This window comes from Pavona decussata, unplaced genomic scaffold, assembly GCF_977016875.1.
Source record: "Pavona decussata unplaced genomic scaffold, jaPavDecu1.1 SCAFFOLD_441, whole genome shotgun sequence".
Classification (NCBI taxonomy): domain Eukaryota; kingdom Metazoa; phylum Cnidaria; class Anthozoa; order Scleractinia; family Agariciidae; genus Pavona; species Pavona decussata.
The window spans coordinates 136,483-156,914 of NW_028145795.1; the positions used below are offsets into that span (position 1 = coordinate 136,483).

At 38.7% G+C, this 20,432-nt stretch overlaps 1 protein-coding gene across 4 annotated transcripts; it reads right to left on the reverse strand.

Annotated features, from left to right (window-relative positions):
- Positions 1-5,888: 5,888 nt before the first annotated feature.
- Positions 5,889-20,426, reverse strand: LOC146450554 (uncharacterized). 4 transcript variants are annotated; one of them, XM_085100250.1, is made up of 15 exons: positions 20,152-20,426; positions 19,464-19,574; positions 17,383-18,330; positions 16,227-16,324; positions 15,466-15,599; positions 13,880-13,970; positions 13,385-13,515; positions 13,019-13,068; positions 11,698-11,859; positions 9,836-11,535; positions 9,111-9,298; positions 8,617-8,768; positions 7,923-8,137; positions 7,423-7,501; positions 5,889-6,787 (listed from the first exon to the last, which is right to left on the reverse strand). In XM_085100250.1, exons 1-15 carry the CDS (start codon positions 20,239-20,241, stop codon positions 6,644-6,646), a joined length of 4,293 nt encoding a protein of 1,430 aa, XP_084956376.1. In that variant the 5' UTR covers positions 20,242-20,426; the 3' UTR covers positions 5,889-6,643. The 4 variants fall into 4 exon arrangements, with proteins under 4 accessions (XP_084956376.1, XP_084956375.1, XP_084956378.1 ...); XM_085100249.1 differs by having other exon boundaries at positions 5,889-6,790; XM_085100252.1 differs by having other exon boundaries at positions 5,889-6,790; positions 19,464-19,568; positions 20,152-20,403.
- Between the last annotated feature and the right edge of the window lie 6 nt (positions 20,427-20,432).

Here is a 20,432-nt window from a genome sequence, read left to right on the forward strand (position 1 = left end):
AAATGACGTACGGCTTTTTCGTGAACGATAATTTAATCAAACGCCCAAAATAAATAAATAAATAAATAAATAAATAAATAAATAAATAAATAACTAAAATTGCCATATGCCTTGGTTGCCTCATTACTGGGATGTAACCAAACTATCCAATCACTGAATACCCAGGAAAGGCGTAAAAAGTGGAAGGACTTTCAACTGTTGCGTTCACGTTGTCCATATTAAGAGTGCCTGACTGTAACTTTCGAGAATCGCTGGCCAAGCTTGAAAAATCGAAACTCCTGATAATTTGCCTGAAGTTTACTTTTGGGGAACTATCTTCGAAAATATTATTTGAATGTTCTGGAAATTTATAGTTTTCGAGAATTTTGGAGAAAACAAAATTACGGGTTTTGCCTCATTAATTATGCAAAAATCTTACTCAAAATTAGCCAAGTTCAATACGCTTGTGTTGAAACAGTACGCATCGTTACAAAACGAGGTCGGTTTGAATAAGAGCATAACTCACCTACTTTCTATCAATGGGACCTATGTAAACTTTTGTAGAACTTTGGAGGGTTTATGGCTCTTTGAAAAATTGACATTTTGAGGACTTCGCGATGAGGTGAAAATTGAGTAAGATTGAAGGTTTAAAATGCATCTTGGTATGTCAGGTATCGACTCGAGAGGAACATTGTAATAAAGTTTGGGTCTTTGTCTTTGATAATATGAAATAAAAAATCTGGGCAATCAATGCACCCGCTGACGAAAACCAAAGTTAGCGAGGCTTCGTTAACAAATTTGCATAATTCGCAACTGTTGAGAAAAAGCTGTTGTGGCGACTCGGTGAAAACATTGACCCAGGCTATCTTCAAATGGTCATTTTATCTCATATTGCATTTGCCTGTTTCGCTTTCTTGTTTAATAACGTGGTAGAAAAGGTCTGGACAAAAAAAAATACGCGCCATCGGGAAAGAAAACATTCGCCAAATTCTGGTGGGAAATTTGCATAATTAATGCAAATCTCCCAATAAATCTTTCTGCAAAGGAATCTGATTGGGAAAGTTTCGTGAAGAGACTATTTGACCGAAACACTCCATATCAAAGGAGTCAAAACAACCTTTAATTATCCGATTTCAACAAACAATTTTCGAATCTTAACCTTTAAAATTAATAGTGCCAAACTGACACTCGCTATTGCGTTACCTGCGTCACGTCAATACCTGTCGACATATTTTAAATAATATGATGCCCAGAAACCAACTTGTGCTGCGAAATTGCCATTTACAACAACTAGAATAAAGACCTTTATTTGCTGGCAAATAAGCGGTTTTGATAAAAATAAAACATTCACAGGACACCGGAATCACGTTTAAAAAATACACGCTTATCAAATGAGGTAAGAAAGTTAGACATAGAGTAGGTCAAAGCGAACATTTTAAATTAAATCAAGTTTGTTTAGTGGAATGCTTTTCAAATAACCAGTCCAACCTTTTTTCAGTGGCTTCCAAATAATGATCACTCAGAAGCGGGTCAGTTAAAAAAAACTCTCTGTTCGTGTTGTTTGATACTGTACCTTCGCAAGCGACTGAAAAACAATGTCAGCCGGCGAGTGATAAAAATCTGCGAGTCAGCGAGCCATGCGAGCCAAGGTGTGAGCCATGCGAGCCATGCGAGCCATGCGAGCCGTGCGAGCCATGCGAGCCGTGCGAGCCATGCGAGCCATGTAAGTCACGCGAGTCATGCGAGCCACAGTATAAATGTTAAGAATTTTTATTTGTTGTATTTACATTCACATAAGAACAAGAACAAGAGCATCGGAACAAGATGAATAACATCGCAATATTTAATTCTTACAGTGGGACAACGCAAACCATCATATTTCAGTTTTTTGTTACAGTCAACCCAGGTCATGCGTGAACGATATTTTTATAATTTGAACGGAGTGTTGAAATTTACATGTCAGTTTTGAAAAATCGCCAACGAGATTTCAGAGTTCCCGTATAAATTTCCCTAGCTTATTGACGGTATAAAGCTATGAATTTTTCTTTACACTGCAAAATTGAATATTTCAAGAATAACAATTGTTTCCCAAGTATTTTGATTCTTTTTTTTCAGTTAATGCGTCTTTTTCGGAACGATTTCCAGAGAAATGTCCAACATTCCATTCACGCGTCGGACATTACAAAGGGAAATTCGAATGTTCATTTCACTCTTGGAAATACTGTTCACGCTTGACCTGGGTTGACTGTAATTGACACGTCAGGACTGATTGTCAGTGTCATTCCAATCTTGTAAGGTATGATAAATGAGTACTCAAAGATGAGCGAAGTCAATATTGTTGCACTAAATTCAATTTGAAAAGAAGCAGCGTAACAGAAGCATTTGTCGTCAGCTGGTGGGTCGAATGCTATCTCGAAACCAGCCTCTGCCACTCTAGTGGCGAGTTTTGAAGAAAGACTTCTCTAAGGGAAAGGACAACCACATGCAGCAGTCAGCCAACCGACAGAGTTCTGATAACTCTGATTCTCCACTAAAGACCAAACCTGTTAAAATGGCGCGATTTACTCACCATTCTTGACGCCAACACACGGAGTTGAAGTGCTGTTCTTTTCTTCTTTTTTTTTTTTTTTTTCTTGAATGAAGTTCCACGTGGATATCAATGAATGACATGTGTCAATAGATACCTATTCGAGTAGCGGTGCAGCCGTATGTTTTTCTCGGATTTTTTTTCCCTGAAGTCTTGAACCTTAATAAATTTTTGCGTATTGTTTTTATTTTTTTGCGCATCTTGGGCGATTTTGAATAGGCAAAATTCTCTCCAAAATTATAACAAAAACGAAAAAAAAAAAAAAAAAAAAGAAAACCAAAGAAAAAAATTCGTCCAATATTTTCTCACGCGAATGTAAATAAAACAATTAAATAAAAATTCTTAACATTTGCACTGTGGCTCGCATGGCTCGCATGGCTCGCATGACTCGCGTGACTCGCATGGCTCGCACGATGGCTCGCATGGCTCGCTGGCTCGCAGATTTCGCAGACCCTCAGCCGGCACGCCATACTTTAACGTAATTACTGGTATGAAATATCACACATGCACGAATACCTGTGTGTCAATTTCTGTTTAACCAAAAAATAACTCAGTTTATACCTACAGTCCACATTGGCTGTAAGGCATGCATTTATCTTTGTTGAATGTCAACAAGAGAAACACGGGTATCTCAGTGACACTGTGTACACGCAGTGTTTACCTTGTCATGTCACGATGAGTGTTACACAATGGCGTAAATTATAAGGGTTTGTATTGGAATTTACGAACGTGTTTTGGAGTCGAAAAGTAAAGGGCATGAATTGAACAAAAATGGCTTACCTTTTCTCCTTGATATGTTGCCAGTGTTTGTGTGCCATATTTTGCCCATTTCAGTACGATTCCAGTGGGTTTTAGGTTCGCTGAAAGTTTTCGTTTCTCTATACGGTATCCTACTATATATATCTATACCCCCAAAATCTTGGTCACTTCGGTATCAATAGTATTTTTAGAAAAAAATTGCAACCTTAACAACGCAGTCAGTATAAAACGTGAGTCGCAGACGAAGAACTGTGGACCACGGACTGGGTATAAAAGAGGTAGTACTAACGATATAGGAGGACTATGGACTACGGACTACGGACTGACTGCATGCTCTACAGTCTACATTGGCTGTAGGGCATGTATTTACCTTTGTCGAATGTCAACAACAGAAACACGGGTATCTTAGTGACACTGTATACACGCAACGTCTACTGCATGCATGCACGACATCTACATGATTGTGGACATGGGCTCATTGGTTGATCACGATCAATGATCATCAAACATCCTTTTGCGCATTTAATCTGCACTGCAAGAGCAAGTTTTCACCAAATCGAGCCCTGAGATGAATGCTAAAAATCTAAAATGCCGGGCTCTCTTCAGCGCGTATTGAAAATTCAGCTGTTTCGCTGAGATAAAGCAAGATTTTATGTTTGCACTGGCGATCCTCACTATTTTATTCCCAGTCCATTTTTTGTTTCTCAAAAACAACAATAAAGGGACAAAAACAACTACCGAAACTTGTTTTAATACATCTTAAACTTATTGAAAATGAATACATGAAAGATATGATTTTCAGACTTCCAGTTCTCCTTTAAGCCTAGTGCGTAGTACGTAGTCCTCCTATTATACACTTACCTTAGTACCTCTTTTATACCCAGTCCGTGGTCCGTAGTCCTTTGTCCTCGCATTACGTCGTATTCTGACCGCGTTGATAACGTGCGCAAGTCTTCGAAAGTAAATTACAGGGGACTGAAGTGACCAAGATTTTGGGGATAGATATAAATATAGCAGGATATAGAGCGAGGAAAATGTCCAGCAAACCTTTAAAAATCCACTGGAATCGTACCGAAATGACCAAAATATGGCACACAAACACTGGCAAGAGATCGAGAGACAAGGTAATCCATTTTTGTTCAATTCATTCCCTTTATTTTCGATTCCAAAACACGTTCGTAAATTCCCATACAAACCCTTATAATTTACGCCATTACGTAGCACTCATCGTGACACTCAAATTACAACATGACAATAAAAAGGTCAAAGGAATTTCTTTTGAACGCTCATAGAGCTTCGGCTTCCTGTGATGTATGCAGTAGACATTGCGTGTATGCAGTGTCATTAAGATACCCGTGTTTTTCTTGTTGGCATTCGATGTCCAAAGATAAATGCATGCCCTACAGCCAATGTAGACTGTAGGTATAAACTGAGTTATTATTTTGTTAAACGGAAATTGGCACACTATTGACGTGACGCAGGTAACGCAATAGCGAGTATCAGTTTGACACTATAATTTAATTCGACAATTATTTGTTGAAATCGGATTATTTAACGTTGTTTTAACTCCTCTTATATGGAGCGTTTCGGGTCTCTTCACGAAACCTTCCCAATCAGATTCCTTTGCAGAAAGATTTATTGGGAGATTTGCATTAATTATGCAAATTTCCCACCAGAATTTGGCGAATGTTTTCTTTCCCGATGGCGTGCATTTTTTTTGTCCAGACCTTTTCTACCACGTTATTAAACAAGAAAGCGAAACAGGCAAATGCAATATGAGATAAAATGACCATTTGAAGATAGCCTGGGTCAATGTTTTCACCGAGTCGCCACAACAGCTTTTTCTCAACAGTTGCGAATTATGCAAATTTGTTAACGAAGCCTCGCTAACTTTGGTTTTCGTCAGCGCGTGCATTGATTGCCCAGATTTTTTATTTCATATTATCAAAGACAAAGACCCAAACTTTATCACAATGTTCCTCTCGAGTCGATACCTGACATACCAAGATGCATTTTAAACCTTCAATCTTACTCAATTTTCACCTCATCGCGAAGTCCTCAAAATGTCAATTTTTCAAAGAGCCATAAACCCTCCAAAGTTCTACAAAAGTTTACATAGGTCCCATTGATAGAAAGTAGGTGAGTTATGCTCTTATTCAAAACCGACCTCGTTTTGTAGCGATGCGTACTGTTTCAACACAAGCGTATTGAGCTTGGCTAATTTTGAGTAAGATTTTTGCATAATTAATGAGGCAAAACCCGTAATTTCGTTTTCTCCAAAATTCTCGAAAACTATAAATTTCCAGAACATTCAAATAATATTTTCGAAGATAGTTCCCCAAAAGTAAACTTCAGGCAAATTATCAGGAGTTTCGATTTTTCAAGCTTGGCCAGCGATTCTCGAAAGTTACAGTCAGGCACTCTTAACATCTTCAATTCAGTTGTTTAACGTTCCTAGTATCAAGGTCAACGTATCAACGTCAGGGGTAAAGGCAAGGGGAAAAAAGTCCTAAATATATTAATAACTGACGTCGAAGCTTCAAATAGTAGTGAAGCAATGAAATTTATTTTACAAAAAATAAGTTTATTTTCTGATCATGATTACACAAATACGAAGAGTTTAAATTAATGGCTACAACCTTCAACAAACATGGATAAATCCTTTCAACAAGTTCTCTCCACATCTTCTCGCCTAGGGTAGCGTTTACTTTATAATTTACCTTACACCAATGACCTTGTTTCAAAACAGATACTTAATACTCTTCGAAAGAAAACTGAACCATTCGTTACGAATAACGAACATCAAGCTGTACATTCTACAAATTCCAAAAAAGGGACATTTTTAATGAATCCGCTGCTGTGAAAATGCTTCTCAGTGACAAGCAAACTGCAATTATCTCTCCTTTAACCTGGTTCTTATTGATGGAGTAGAAAGAAAATCGCAAGGACTTCCGTCAAGAACTCAACAGCACTGCATATGCTTACGACGCTTTGCTTATTAGTGAGGAAAAATGCTGCTACGTTACCCACAAAGTGGGAACGCCATTGTTCTATTAACAAAAATAATTTTCTATGTACTTGTTCTTTATCTCACAAAGCAGGAACCAGGCTTTAGCAAACACCTGTTAAGGATGGCTTGTCATGAAAGTAGGTATTGGGAGATTGGTTTCCTACTTTATATTCTCCTCCAAGGCCGACAGCTTTGTAAGAAAAGAACGTAGACTTGGCAGTCCGTTTTTAGTCTTACTCTATTGATACTCTAGACGGAACATGGTTCTGCTTTGCAGTGTAGTGAAAGTGTATTTCATAATCGTTTGTTTATTCATCAGAGAAGTAGTAATCGTCTCCACCTTCCTCTGAGTCGTGGTCTGAAGCAGGATGAGCTTCGAATATCTCGGAACCTAACACCGCGGGAAAATGGCGGCTTGGTGGTGCCGGCTTTTTTGGGGTGGACGTCCTCATCTGCTGTTAAGAAAATAAATCGAGTGCCAATAGTCAATTCTGATTCTCTTCAAACGATAAATAACTTCATGAATGAATAAGTTGAGAATTTATATTGCTTGGCAAACGTTATACGGGGAGCTGGAGAAGGCTAAATATTTTGACTGTTGACTTTTAGTATTTGCCGCTTGTTACCTTGTTCAGTTCACCTCAAGGGCAACGTACTCACAAGAACGACATACAAGAGCTTGATATATTAATATTCACACAAGCGGGTCAGGCACATGCAGTCAAACCGGTCTGACCAGTTCATTTCGATAGCTCAGTGTACCAGATAGAGATTCTCCTACCAGTGGAAAGCTCATCAGATACAAACCCCTTTGTTTGTCTGTCTGTTTCAACCTTGTCGTTGCAGAATGAGGCTCATATCGCCATAAAAAAAATTGTAAACGCAGAAGAAATTTTTCATCTCTGACCGTTATCGTAAACATCCCTCCCCTCCAATAAAAAATGATAACGAATTACAAAACATTTTACGCTTTCGTAAAGATGCTTTTGATTGCAAGGAAGAGTGAAATTGAGAACGGAGTCCAGTGCCAAACCACGGAGCCGCTAAGCCATTTATGTACCCTATGCATAAAGTTAACGTTTAATACCTTGGCCTTGTGTTTTCCATGTGCGTGTACGCCCCGCTTTCCCTGTTGCATTCTGTAAATGTAGTGATCCATGTCTTTTCTGAAATGTAATGTGTACATTAGATTTCACTACTGCTTGTAATAGCCACTTTTTCCGTCAATCCTGTTTCTGCTTTATAATTTGTAAATAACTTAATTTAATTTGATTTATTTTGTAATTGTAATTATTGTAATTTAACAGGGAAGAGCCACCCAGTGGATCTGTTATAAACCATTATTATTATTATTATTATTATTATTATAATTATTATTATTATTATTATTATTATTATTATTATTATTATTATTATTATTATTATTATTTTGACAAAAGCGTTTTCGTTAAGCACGGAAACCCTATTTGAGTGTTTTTTCGCTATGAGTGTGTTCATGGTACCAAGACACTGTTTTGCCTAACGTCTAACTGAGTACTTAGGAAGCAAGGGAAAGTAGTACACAGTCTGTACCATTAGGAAACTGACCTGTTGACTTGCTGTAGCAAGCTTGGGCTGATAAACTCTGAGCTGGGAGTAGATGAGGTTGGCAAAGGTCCCAGAGGTCGGAATCGACTGCTTGGTGTGCGGCTACTGGGTGTCTTGTATGATGCGCCGCCATGTGCTGTTTCACTCTCATCGTCGTCATCATCATTGTCATCATCATCTTCGTCACTACTGTTACTGTTCAGGTTAAACGGAAGCTGAAACAAATGAAGAAAATTCTTCTCCATTAAGCATGGACATGAAAGCCACCTAACACTGGGTAAACAAATTACAGACAAGGAACTTGAAGTTGAATGATTTCCTCTATTAGTATGTCAGTCGTGGGTTATGAAAAATAAATGGTTGGCTGGTTCACTAATTGTAGGTTAAAGCACAATTTGTAAGCTCAACTTGTTCCGCTCTATCTCTCAGGTGAAGTCCTCAGAAGAACGTCAATTCTCATGATATGGCTGGAATTGAGCTTTGGCGCATCCGAACCAAAGAATATACTGTACGGGGGACGGGTGGGTAGAGTCTGGAAACAGTGTAAACCTACAATGTAGGCAATGTCTACCTCTGGTACATGTGAACACTGATCAATTTTCAAGCTGGCTGTTATCACCGTAAGCAGTCTCTGGACAACCTTAAAAATTTCAAGTACTAAGTGACAAACAAGAGTGCTGAAAGGATTTAATACCTTGAGATCTTTCTTTCTTTTGAATGGTGTAGCATCAAAGATATCGTCCTCGTAGTTCACGTCTTGCTGTTCAAGCAGTTCTCTGATCTCTCGTTTTCGCTTGATTGTCCCTACACCACCAGTAACTGTCTTCACATTCTGTTGTGAAGAAGCTGAAAAACAAACATCGGACGTTAAGAGCAGTTTTCATTGAGTGTCAAAAGAAATTTCGCGTTTGAATTGGGTTTGCTTTACTACACACTGTGATTGGTTATCAAAACTCGCGCCATTTTCTCTACCAATGACAGACAAAACCCAAATCAGTCGCGTGTCGCTCGCGCGTGTTTTCCCGCGCTTGACGCGCTGGTTACACGCGTTTGTCTGATTGGTTCATTGCACTGTTTGCGTTTGTTACTTCAGTTTCGGTTTTACAACACTCGACTGAAAGCTCTGTTGTCAGCTTACGACAATGGACGTGAAACCATTCCCATCAATCACACGATCATAATTAGCACCTTTGGCTCCTGCTGCATCGTCCTTTCCCTTAGCAGAGACTTTCTTGGCCGTGGAAGATGCTTTCTTGTTGGAAACAAGCACCTGTCCTTGATGCTTCAACTGACACTCCTGTGCTGTTCTTGATGCAACTTTCCTCGAAATCTTTTGCCAAAACATTGGAGTGTTTCCAGGAATGGTGCAGAGTGCTCTGAACAAGAAAAATAACACAGGCTTCATTAGTAAACTTTTTGATATTGTGATTGTACATATCTCGGAGGTGTGGTGTCAGACGTGCTCTGAAACTCAGTGATTCAATGGCTTGTAGGGGATTCTTTACATGGAGGATTTGTATTCTGGAGCAATTAGTATTGGAGAAAATGGTAAGTAGGTAAGTAAAAAAGTAAAACCTTTATTAAAGCGTCGATGTATTTAGCCTAGGTAGACTAATTGGGGACACTAATAAAACATCGTACTGGTAGGTTTTAAAACAGGTTGGGCTTGTCAATAGAAACAGTAAAAGTTCTGTAAAAGAACTTTTGCCAGCAATCTAACATCCAAATTAATAGGGCTTATATCAGCTGACCTTTACTGTTCTTGAGTTTTTCTTATTTTCAGAAGGATGTTTGGACGTAAGAATTCCTGGGCTTATATTCTTAAGGGGGGAGGGATCTCATAATGATCTCACCAAGTTTCAGTTGGTCATGCTGTAAAGAACATTGTTGTTAATACTATATAGAACACATACCCATTCAATCTTTGAATCTCCTCATCGCTCCATGGTGTTTCATCAGACATCTCATTTTGCTTTCCGTTGCTGTGTTTATTTCCTGCCTGTTTCGACACTTTGGAAGCTTGGTTTTTGCCTGAGGCCCTGTTGCTAACATCTTCAGTTTTCTCTTTCCCTTTGAGTGTACCAGTTTTGGCTCTCTTATCGTTTCCTGAATCCTGTTGTGCTTCAGTGTTTAGTTTGACAACTTTTGAAGCCTTTGGACGCGTCTGTTTTCTTGTTGGTTTCCGATAAGTCTCATCAGAATCTTCCTCTGATGACTGTGTACTTGTCGTTTCTGTCACCAGCGTTCTCACTCTCTTATGGACCAGCCTTTTGTCCAGATTCCTTTTTCTACCCTTTGCCTTGGAGCCTTTTCCTGAATAAGCAGTGCTGTCAGAGTCTCCATCATATGATATGGAGGCTTGGGTCTTCTTAGCGCCATCCTCAGAATCGACATCAGATATCTTCTGTATAGTTTTCACGTTATTGGATTTCTTACCGCGAGCTCTCAAGAAACGTTTAGGAGGAGATGGAATCTTGGGAGCTGGAAGCTGCTCAATGGCATCATTCTCACTATCTGTGTAAGCATTTGTTGTTCTTTTCCCTTGGTCCTGGCTATTTTCTTCTGCTACTGAAAGCACGGTTATCTTTTTCCTCAGTGATTTGTCGTTGTCTGAAATTTCCTCCTCAGTGGCTACGTGTTCTGTTTCATTCCTTAAACTGCGCCTTTGTACAACACTTGTAACTTTACTTTTCTGAGCACTGTTCTGATTAATTTTCCTCTTATCAGCTCGCTTTTCTTCTTTATCCAGTTCATCTGTTTTACTAACTCTCTGTACGCTTTGCTTTTTGTTTGGGGACTTCTTGGGTGAAGAGAACAACTTTTTCTTCAAGTTTTCATCTGAATCTTTTTGTGAACTGCTACTGGTGTTGTCATCCTGATCGGAAGCAGAACTCACTATAGCATCTCCAGCATCATCTGAATGTTGGTCAGTCTTTGAACTGTTTGATGAGGGTTTCACACCCGACACCCGCTGAACAGCTGCTTGTCTTGTAATTTCCATCATCTTCTTTCCTGATATTTTCTGCAGTAATCCTGCGCCAGGGGATTTGTCAGAGCTTTTCTGTGTGTTTGTTTCTTGCTGTGTCATTCCTGTGCTCCCGAACTTTTCATTGTCATTCGTTTCTCGTGTTGATTTTCCAGTATGTCTAGCGGATTGTTCAGAGCTGCTTACTTCTTGTCTTGAATTTGCTCTGTTAGCGAACTGTTTAAGGCTCTTTATTGCTTTTGGTGAATTTCCTCTGATAGTAGTCTTTGAAGGGCTACTCGCCATTCTTGGTGAATTTCCTGCACTAACGACTGACTGTCTGTTGCTGTTCATTTGTTGTTGTGGATTTCGTCTGCCAGTAAACCTTTTAGGGATGTTTATCTCTTCCTGCAACTGAGTTCCTGCACTAGAGGATTGTTCTGTGTTGTTCATTTCGTGTCCTCTATCAGTAGACCATTGAGGGCTTTTGATTTCTTGTTGTAATGCAATATCAGATTCCTCTGTGGAAGACTTTTGTTGCGACTTCTTTTTGGTACTCATTGTTATTTTTGTTCGTCTTTTCTTGCCTTTTCTGCCTTCACTGTCAGATGCAGCCCGTCTTTGTTTTAAAGGGCTAGATTCCTCAATCTATGGATAAAGGAAAAACAGTATTGTTAATATTAGATGTACATAAATATAACAAGTAAGACACCAATACACAGCAGTGCTACATTCCGGTACCTAACATTAAGCATAACAATCAAATGTCATCTGTTTGATTCTCACACTCTTTACCTGCAGTATTCTCACCTTTATGGGAAGCTTAATGTCAACATTATACAAGGAAGAAAGAGTGGTAAATTCCTCTCCGCCAGGGTCGATTCCTTCAAAATTGTGGTCCCTGTCAGTAACAATCCTCTGTCCTCTCCACCATGCTAAAGGTGGCTTCACCATGCGACCACTTCTTGTAGTCTGTGTGGGAAAGGTTTTTAAACATCTGTTACGTTAAACTACATTTACCTCACATGTGCACCCACCGGTACCCCAAGCTCTATGAGGGATATAGGCTGTGACCTTTGCGTGGGTGTTGTAATTTGAGCGTCACAGTGAGCATTGCGTAGCGGCAAAATTGTAAGGATTTGTATGGGATATGAGCGATTCCTACTTCCATCTAAAAATACCAACGAATTTTCAATAAAAATATCCCTACCTGAACTCCAACAGACAAGGGAGTTCAGGTAGGGATTTTTATTGAAAATTTGTTGGTATTTTTAAATTGAAGTAGGAATCGCTCATTTCCCATACAAATCCTTATAATTTCGCCGCTACGCAATACTTGCCGTGACGCTCAAATTACAACACTCACGCAGAAGTCACGGCCTATATCCCTCATAGAGCTTGGGGTACCTTTGGGTGCACCACATGCTAACAGTTTACTTGGTTTATTTGCCGCAAAGCCCCTGTTTGCCTGACACCTACATGTAGGGATGTACCCCACCTGCTGCCTGCAATGTTGTTACAATTTCCTAACAAGTCAAGTTACAGTTAACAGGAAGAAGACAACATGGAGGAAGTCTCCTGTCTGAGGAACAACATAACAGCTTAAAGCTGGATCACTGCCAGATTAACACTAGTTATATTTATCATTTTCACAATGACTGAAGAACATAATACGGAATCATTTGCATTTAGGTGACAATCGTGACCAGGGAAACTGTGATGTCTGTCATGAAGGGCATGCATCTCATTTGTTTACATTTCTGGACATGATGCCCTAGTCAATTCATCTAACAGTAATTGAAGGAAGTCAGGTCTTTGATAGAAATGGTTTTAAAGTGCCAAAATGAAAAATTACAAAATTTTACTGACTGACAAATGTGGTAGGTGTAACCCAACCTATAAGTTATTTCACAGCTTTTAATCTATAGAAAAAACTGAGATGCCAGACTCAGTAATTGCCTTAAATTAAAACATTCCAAAAATTGTAAGGGTGGTAAACCGCATCACAGTTACTACCGGCTGGGACACCATTTTCCCTTCAAATTTCACTAAAATTGACCAAATATTGACCAAGTTATGATTTAAGGCCCCACTATAGCGAGTCTAAAACCGCTGATGCACCACATCGTACCTTCATTTCCACCTCTCTTGGTAGTTGCCTGTTTTCTGGGGTCTTCAAATCTTAAACAAAATTGCAACAAAGGTATGTGGTGTGAAACTCACAGTCACCAGAACAAAGTATACTGTAATACTATCTATCAAGGAATATATCAGATATGAAACAGAGCTCAAACCAAGACCTAACAAAGACAAGCCACCTGACCCAAACAAACCAGAAAGGAAACTTGTCATGACCAGACAAGGAGGACTTCATCTTCGGTAAATTAGTTTTATGAGTTACTCTATGCAGCGGTAAGTACGAAAAATTCCAAACAAACATTCAATTTCCCTATCACGCATGCACAAAATAAAATTACAAAATTGAAATGAAATGTACCTTTCCTCTTCCTTGTGGTTTTGGATTCAGTTGGAGTGGCCGTTTCATTCGAATGCTTGTCTTCTCTTGAAGGCTTCTTGTCCTTTTTATCCAACTGTTCTTCATTTTGTTTCTCATCATCACTTTCAGAGCTGAAATATAGGAATTCACACAGGCTTGTCAACTTTTTTTGAATTACCTATTTTGAATAACTTATTAGTGTCAATCTATTCTTGGAAGCAGCCTGTCCATCCTGTATTGGATAGGATGCATACAGGGGTTACCCCAAGAGAGTTAGACAACAAAAAATGCTACTACATAAATTTGTATGCTAAATGTTACTATGCTACAAGTTTGTTAGTGTTAGGCAGTATTATGTATTACCCTTGCTAAATAAAACTCTTCTTACTGTTAATATTTGAACTGCTGTGCTAAATACCAGTGAAAGCTGTATTTCAATATTCAATGCAAATTAAATATTGCTTCCATTTGTGATGAAGTATTCAAACTACAAACCTGCTTTGAGAATAGAAGTGATCAGCTACAAGTGAAACCCAGTTGGTAGGAAAACCATTCTTGAATGATTTTACAAATTCTGGTGAAAACCCTGAAAAAAAATTCAGACTTGATTGAATATAAATGTCTGGAATGTCCTAGCTTGCCTTGCTAATAACGGCTTAGATATAAAATTCAATTTGCAAAGAAAGCTTGAGAAAAAGTAATCCAGAGTTTAATAAGGCTTTTACCGAACGGTAAAATGCGCTTAATGGAATGTGATGCCTTAGGGGTGGTAGGTCAGGCAATGTTGTGTCGACCCCAGACAACAATATATACAATAACATGAAAGCCTCATTCATAAATGAATGCTCTCTATTCAGTATGGTTAGGATAAAAGCCTTTCATGGCTAGGAAATTGTACCAGTATGTTGCACAATTGTCTAGAAATGAATCTTACCTTTGCTGGGATTGGTTCATGTTTTGTAAAGCCCCATTCATGGCTAGTAGTTTGCCATGTTGTGTTTATTTAGTTTATCATACATTTTTACTTATTGGTTGAACTTTGAGTTACTGTCTTGCTATCAAAGCGTCAGAACACTATCCCAGGGCGTTATCCTGGCAGTATTGCACGAATGCAAACAGTTAAAAAGTGTATAAAAGCATGCATGTAACATAATTTACACGTCCAGTAGTCCATGGGCAAATAGAAAATATTTCTTGGAATAGTTTTAATTATGAGACCCAAAAAAGTAAAAGAACATTTATTTTAATCAACCATGGAAGAACATTTTTTTTTGTGGCTTCTGTGTGAAAATCATAATCATGTAGTGAATACTGATGTGAAGATGTTTTGTTTAGTTTTGTAGACAATGCAACCTCAGCATTTTATTTACAAGGAAACAACAGTATCAGGGGTTTCATTAAGTTTTGAAGTAGGGGGGCACCTACAGGAGAGTAGCTGGGCAGAAAATTACACTTGAAGTGAATTTCTTTATGTTCAGTTTGAAAGTAGGCAGGTACTGACTCTTGTGTATCCTGGTACTGGTACCCGGGTCCCGCCTTCTAATGAGAACCCTGCAGTATGCAGATTAATGACAGCTTGTTGTATTTTATTTAATAATTAAAATGAGATCTTTCCCAGGGGTTTTAGCTTATATCCTCTCAGGGATAAGGTGAGGTTGGCTAAGAAAGAGACCGGGAAGAATCTTGGCCAACTAAATGTCCAGTGGGTTAATAGAATCATTTCAAAGGTCACTAGCCCAGTGGATAATGACTCAGTTCAACAGATTTGGAATCCTGCTACTGGTTCCCCTTCTAATTTTTTTGAGCAATTAACATACAACTATGCTAAATGTTGCTTGATATAATTTTTTTGCACTAAAAAAAAAAAAAAAAAAAAAATTTAAGGAAAACTGTAAAATAATCCTTTTGCACACTGTGAGCATTAAAAAGGCACCCTTTTCGCCCAGTCTTCCTTTTTAGCCCGCTTTAGGGTGAGCCCCCAGCAAACGCCTTCAAGTTGCTTGTATAATGGAGTACTCCATTCCCTTGGCTGGGGATTGCTTCAAAAATTTTGACATTGTGTTTGCTTTGTTAAGTACTACCTTGTTGAAGAGTGAGCTTGTCATTGATAGGTCCCATCAGTTTGTATTGGGATCCACTCTTGGTTTGCACACATCGTGGGCCTACTCTTAAAACAATGGCCGTACTGTGCCACAACTCACCAGCAGGATCCTCACTAAACGACACAACATAAAAATCATTACACTCCGCAGAGTCTGACAATGTCTGCAGGTACTGATAAAGTGAAGCAACAAATCAAAAAATGCGATAAAAGTTAATGTATCACTTAAAAGTTGATGCATTATTTAGAACATAGAGAAAGGCATATAACATGATGTAAATGTCAGCAGCCATGAAAACGGATATACAGAATTCATGAATATAATTATTATAATTATAGTAATTAATTATTAATTACTTAATTATCCACTCCCCGAAAGGGGCTTTTCAGGGACAATGAAACAAAGAGGAAGAAATATTTAATATTTCAAATACAACATAACATGGTTAAGAATCCCAGCTGGTAGGAGGCGGACCAGCTGGCTATTTACAAATGAGGCCGAGGAATTGAACGGGGGGCTACCAAGAAACAACTCCAGATAGTGGTCAGAACGGGACTGAACCCTGGACCTCCGGACTCCGAGTCCGGCGCCCTAACCACTCGACCACGCTGCCTGTCTGCCGGTCTGCCTGTGAAAAGCTTATTGACATGATGCTAGACATGCAATGCTCTGTTCTGAGCTTCTGATTTATGAATAGACGCTGTTGTTCATGAGTTACAGCACAGTAAATAGAATCTCACTTTCTCTGTCCTTCAACAATGATTCCCATGTGTGTATGAGTCTTCACTGCTTTTATGGACCACATCTTAAGGACATTAATCTTTGATGTCTTCTGCTGCTAAAAGAAAATGAACAGGCAGGAACAAAAGGGAGACATATATAAACTTTATTTATTCTTTACAGAGTAGCATGACTGCTAATTTCTTCGAGCTACCTAGTGATACAAAAATGAATAAATTAAAATTGATAAAGATTTATGCAATATGATTATAGGATAAAATTAGCCTGCGAAAGGAGTTGAAATCAGTTACAGTGCAGTAGTAATTAGGAAGTGCGTTCCAGGATTTGGCTGCCAAAGTGGAGAACTCCATTCACTTACAGAAATCTCTGTAAGTACAGTAGAACATAATAAATAAGTAATAATACTGCTTTTGACTTGACTTCAGCGAGTGAAATAAACTGCTTGATAACAGCAAAATGCTGAATGAGATTAGGGCCTGTACACTATGTATAATTTTATCAACAGGGGCCTGGCAGTAGCTTATTGATCATGTTGTTCTTGTTTTGTGCTGAATGATTCATGGCAAATATTAAATACAGCAAAATGTATTAAAAAAACTCAAAATATAACTCCATGCCTCCCAGTTTAACTACTTTCCTCACATCATTTTGACTAGTATAATTTCTTGGCCATGTATGTGAATAGTTGAGCAGTAAAATTTATTGAAATCAGATTCCCATACAGCAATACCTTTTCCCTGTATCATAAAAATAGTGGTCCTGGCCATGAAACTTTCAGAAAGACACACAAGACACTATCAATCTGTATACATGATGTACTAGAAGTTTAAAAATGCATTGTAAGAAAACTGAACTCAAGCCAAGAAAACCTTTTACACGAAGACAAAACATGGAACGGGAAAAATGCTGCAGAGTGTCTAAGGATGGATTGTTATTTTTGCTCTACATTTATTTTAACCAGTGAGCACATGAAACAGATTTGGGTAGTGTTAGGTTATCAGCTTCCAATAATTATACTGTTTTTTGTTTACTGTTACTAGTTGTGTGCTCAAAGAAAAAACAAGGCAAAACCTTACTAGAGTTTTTTTTAATTAAGGCAATTCATAAACAAAGCTGAAAAATGATGCTGGCCTTTGGCCTGCATTTAATTCTCACCTGTCCTCTGGCCAGCTCACTTGAGTTGCTTTGCCTCTGCTCCACAAACTTTTCAGGGTTTTTAGTGGTAAATCTGTTGCTATTGTCCTGAGTATTGTTACTCCTTTTATCATCATCTTTGTCACCACTATCATCAATGTCATCATGATCACCAATGCCATTGCCCTCACCATCGCCAATACCAACACTATCATGATCACCATCTGCATCGCAAATACCACCACCAACACCATCACCATCACCATCGCCATCGCCAATGCCACCACTATCACAATCACCAATGCCATCACCATCGCCTTCATTGATGTCATCAACATCACCAGCTCCATGACCATTTTTATCATTATTGATTTGTCCATTCTCCTCCCCACTAACAACATCTATCTCCTGATCACTATCACTCTCAAATGAAAGGCATATTTCTTCTTCACTATTGACAGCTGGAGCAGTGGATGAAACATGATTGTGATCATCTATTCTAGTTGGATTTCTTTGCTTTCTTTCTGAAAGCATGCTCATTCCCTTGTTCACAACATTGGCAAATGTTCCTTCACTACTCCCCCCAGAATCACTTTGCATGTCATTAAATCCAGAGTCTACATTTGCACGCAGTTCCTCATTTGTCTTTGATCTATTTCTTGTATTCACAATAGCAGTATCATCACTTCCCAATCTGCTGAGAACTAAACTGACCTTCTTTTTAATTGTGCTATCATTCACAGATGGTTTAAATGGACTCACTTCAAACTGCTTCTCTTTCACGAAACTATCAAAAGGCTTTGACTTTGCTGAGGTCACTGACTGATCAGACAAAAAGGAATGGAGATTTGAACTATGCAAGCTACTGTTGTTGTGGTAAACCTCGGCCATTTTGAACACGTCATCAAAACTCCTGCCTGTGGCTGACTTTTGTGGAGTACATCTAGGGCCCACAGAAGCATAAATTGCCTATGTAAAAAAAGAAGTAACAGTAGTAGATACGTCAATAATATTTTAGTTTTCTTGGTGTTCCAGAAACATAACTGGTTAGCTATTGTCTTGGTGTAGGTATTGATTATTGTCATTTGAATGTTTTAAGGACGGTGCCTACTAATACCGAAGTATTTTTGTGCGGTTTATGACTATGCAGGAAAAGCAGATCTTAGCAAGGGCTATTGAAATCCAAAAAGAAAATTGGGGGTAACCACGCATTTCTCAGAGATAATTAAGCAACAATATTTCCAAAAAGCGCCAAAATATAAAGCAATGTATGGCAGTTTTTTCTAAATAGAAGCTTGTTTATCTCACAAAAAATGCATGGCTACCCCCAATTTTCTTTTTGGATACCAAGAGCACTTGCTAAGTTCTGCTTTCTCCGCATAGTTTTAAACCGCGCAAAAATATCCCTGTATTAGTAGGCACCACCCATAGGAAACCCGAGTATCTCGAGATGCGCAGAACGTATGCGCAGTAACAATAGTAGGCACCGTCCTTAAGTCATAATTTTGGTAATACTAACATCTGCAACACCAGGTACTAACGATACATAACCAATGGAGAAATAGTTCTAGACAACATGTCACTAAGGAAGCCAGGTAAAAAAGAAAAATGTCTGTATTTGAAGAAGAGGGCCTTACTTGAAAATTTCTGCAGCATGTGTGTCACTGTAGAACATGGAGCTTCAACAAGTATATGATATCATCACACAATTATGGTTAACCGGGTTTATCACTTAGCATAGTGATAACGGAATTCAAGACATGTGTCATAAACATGTCTAAATGTTTTTATCAGTTGTCACCTATTTCAGACTCTTATCTGCAATCAATGTTTTCAAAACAAGGCCAAACTACTTGTGTTAAATCTTGATGGTTGTTTAAATATGGGTAAAAAAAATAGAAGAACCCTCATCGGGCAGACTGCAAAAGATACATGTGGCCGCTCAATAGAGATGGCTGTTTAACAGGGGTTTTATTTAGTGTATTACGTATACTAACCATAGTTTTGGGACTTTGATAACTGGCCGCTTTAAGAGGGGATAGCCGCTAAATAGGTGGCCACTTGTAGGGGTTGGCTATTATTATTTTGGAATAGCACATTACCTGAGCTCGTGGACTTTGAAGGAAAACCTGCTCAAAACGAGAACGACTATCAAAAGTGTCTCTAGTTGCTGCTAAGTTTTGCTGAAAACTGTTTACTGGGCGATTCTGTTGCTGCAATGGAGTTTGAAACACTACAGGTTAAAATATTGCTGTGAATATGTTTTAAAAGTATCCTGGCTGGTCAATTTTATGAGCAAAATAGAATGACGGAGTTCTGATGTTTATTTATTTAGCATAGCAAAAATCATTGTTTAATGTTCTTAGTTTGCTGAGTACAAACAAATTAGACCCAAAAACTGGCATTTATTTTGCTTGTGTTTACTGAACTTGAAAACTATGACCAAAGTGAGAAGGGGTGCACTGTACACAAAACTCAAAGTATACTCCTCATAAGCCGATTTTGCGTCGTTTGGAAAACAATAGAATTTTGACTGAAATTACACGCAGGTCGAGAATGTGCTCCTTTAAAATAATGCAGTTAGAATAGCAAGATATTTACTTCAAATTTACCACATTTAAGCTTACATACAGATTACGTACATTTTGAAACTAGCGGCTTAGCCGCAGAATACCCTGCCACCCCAAAGCACCTCCAATATTCCGCGTATCCTGCTTTTTCAGGGGCATAGTTTGATGTGGCCGGGTACTCTACAGTCTACAGTTACTACGAAATAGTTCTTCACATCACCTGAGTTCCGGAACCGGAACAAGAAAGGAAAATCCGCTCAAAAGAGGGAGAGCTGTCCAAAAGTCGTCCAGTCGACGATCTTCTATCCATGAACGATTCTGTTTCGCTGGAAAGTGCTCCCTGCGCGACTTTGCTCCTTTGGTGGAGGTTTTCAGGGCCCTAAAGTGTGATTTTGTCTTGCTGTAGTCGGGTCCATCACTGGAAATCTCTTAAATGTGAAATGATTCTTTTACTGGCGTTCCAAAGTACAGGAACTCCAACAAGAACTCAAACTCGCGCCA

Coding starts and splice junctions, on each gene's coding strand:
- LOC146450554 (XM_085100249.1), bottom strand. CDS start 20,241: ATGGATAGAAGATCGTCGACTGGACGACTTTTGGACAGCTCTCCCTCT. Junction 19,575..20,151: donor GTTCCGGTTCCGGAACTCAG/GTGATGTGAAGA, acceptor ACTCCATTGCAG/CAACAGAATCGCCCAGTAAA. Junction 13,971..15,465: donor CAAGCTCACTCTTCAACAAG/GTAGTACTTAAC, acceptor ATTTTTTTTCAG/GGTTTTCACCAGAATTTGTA.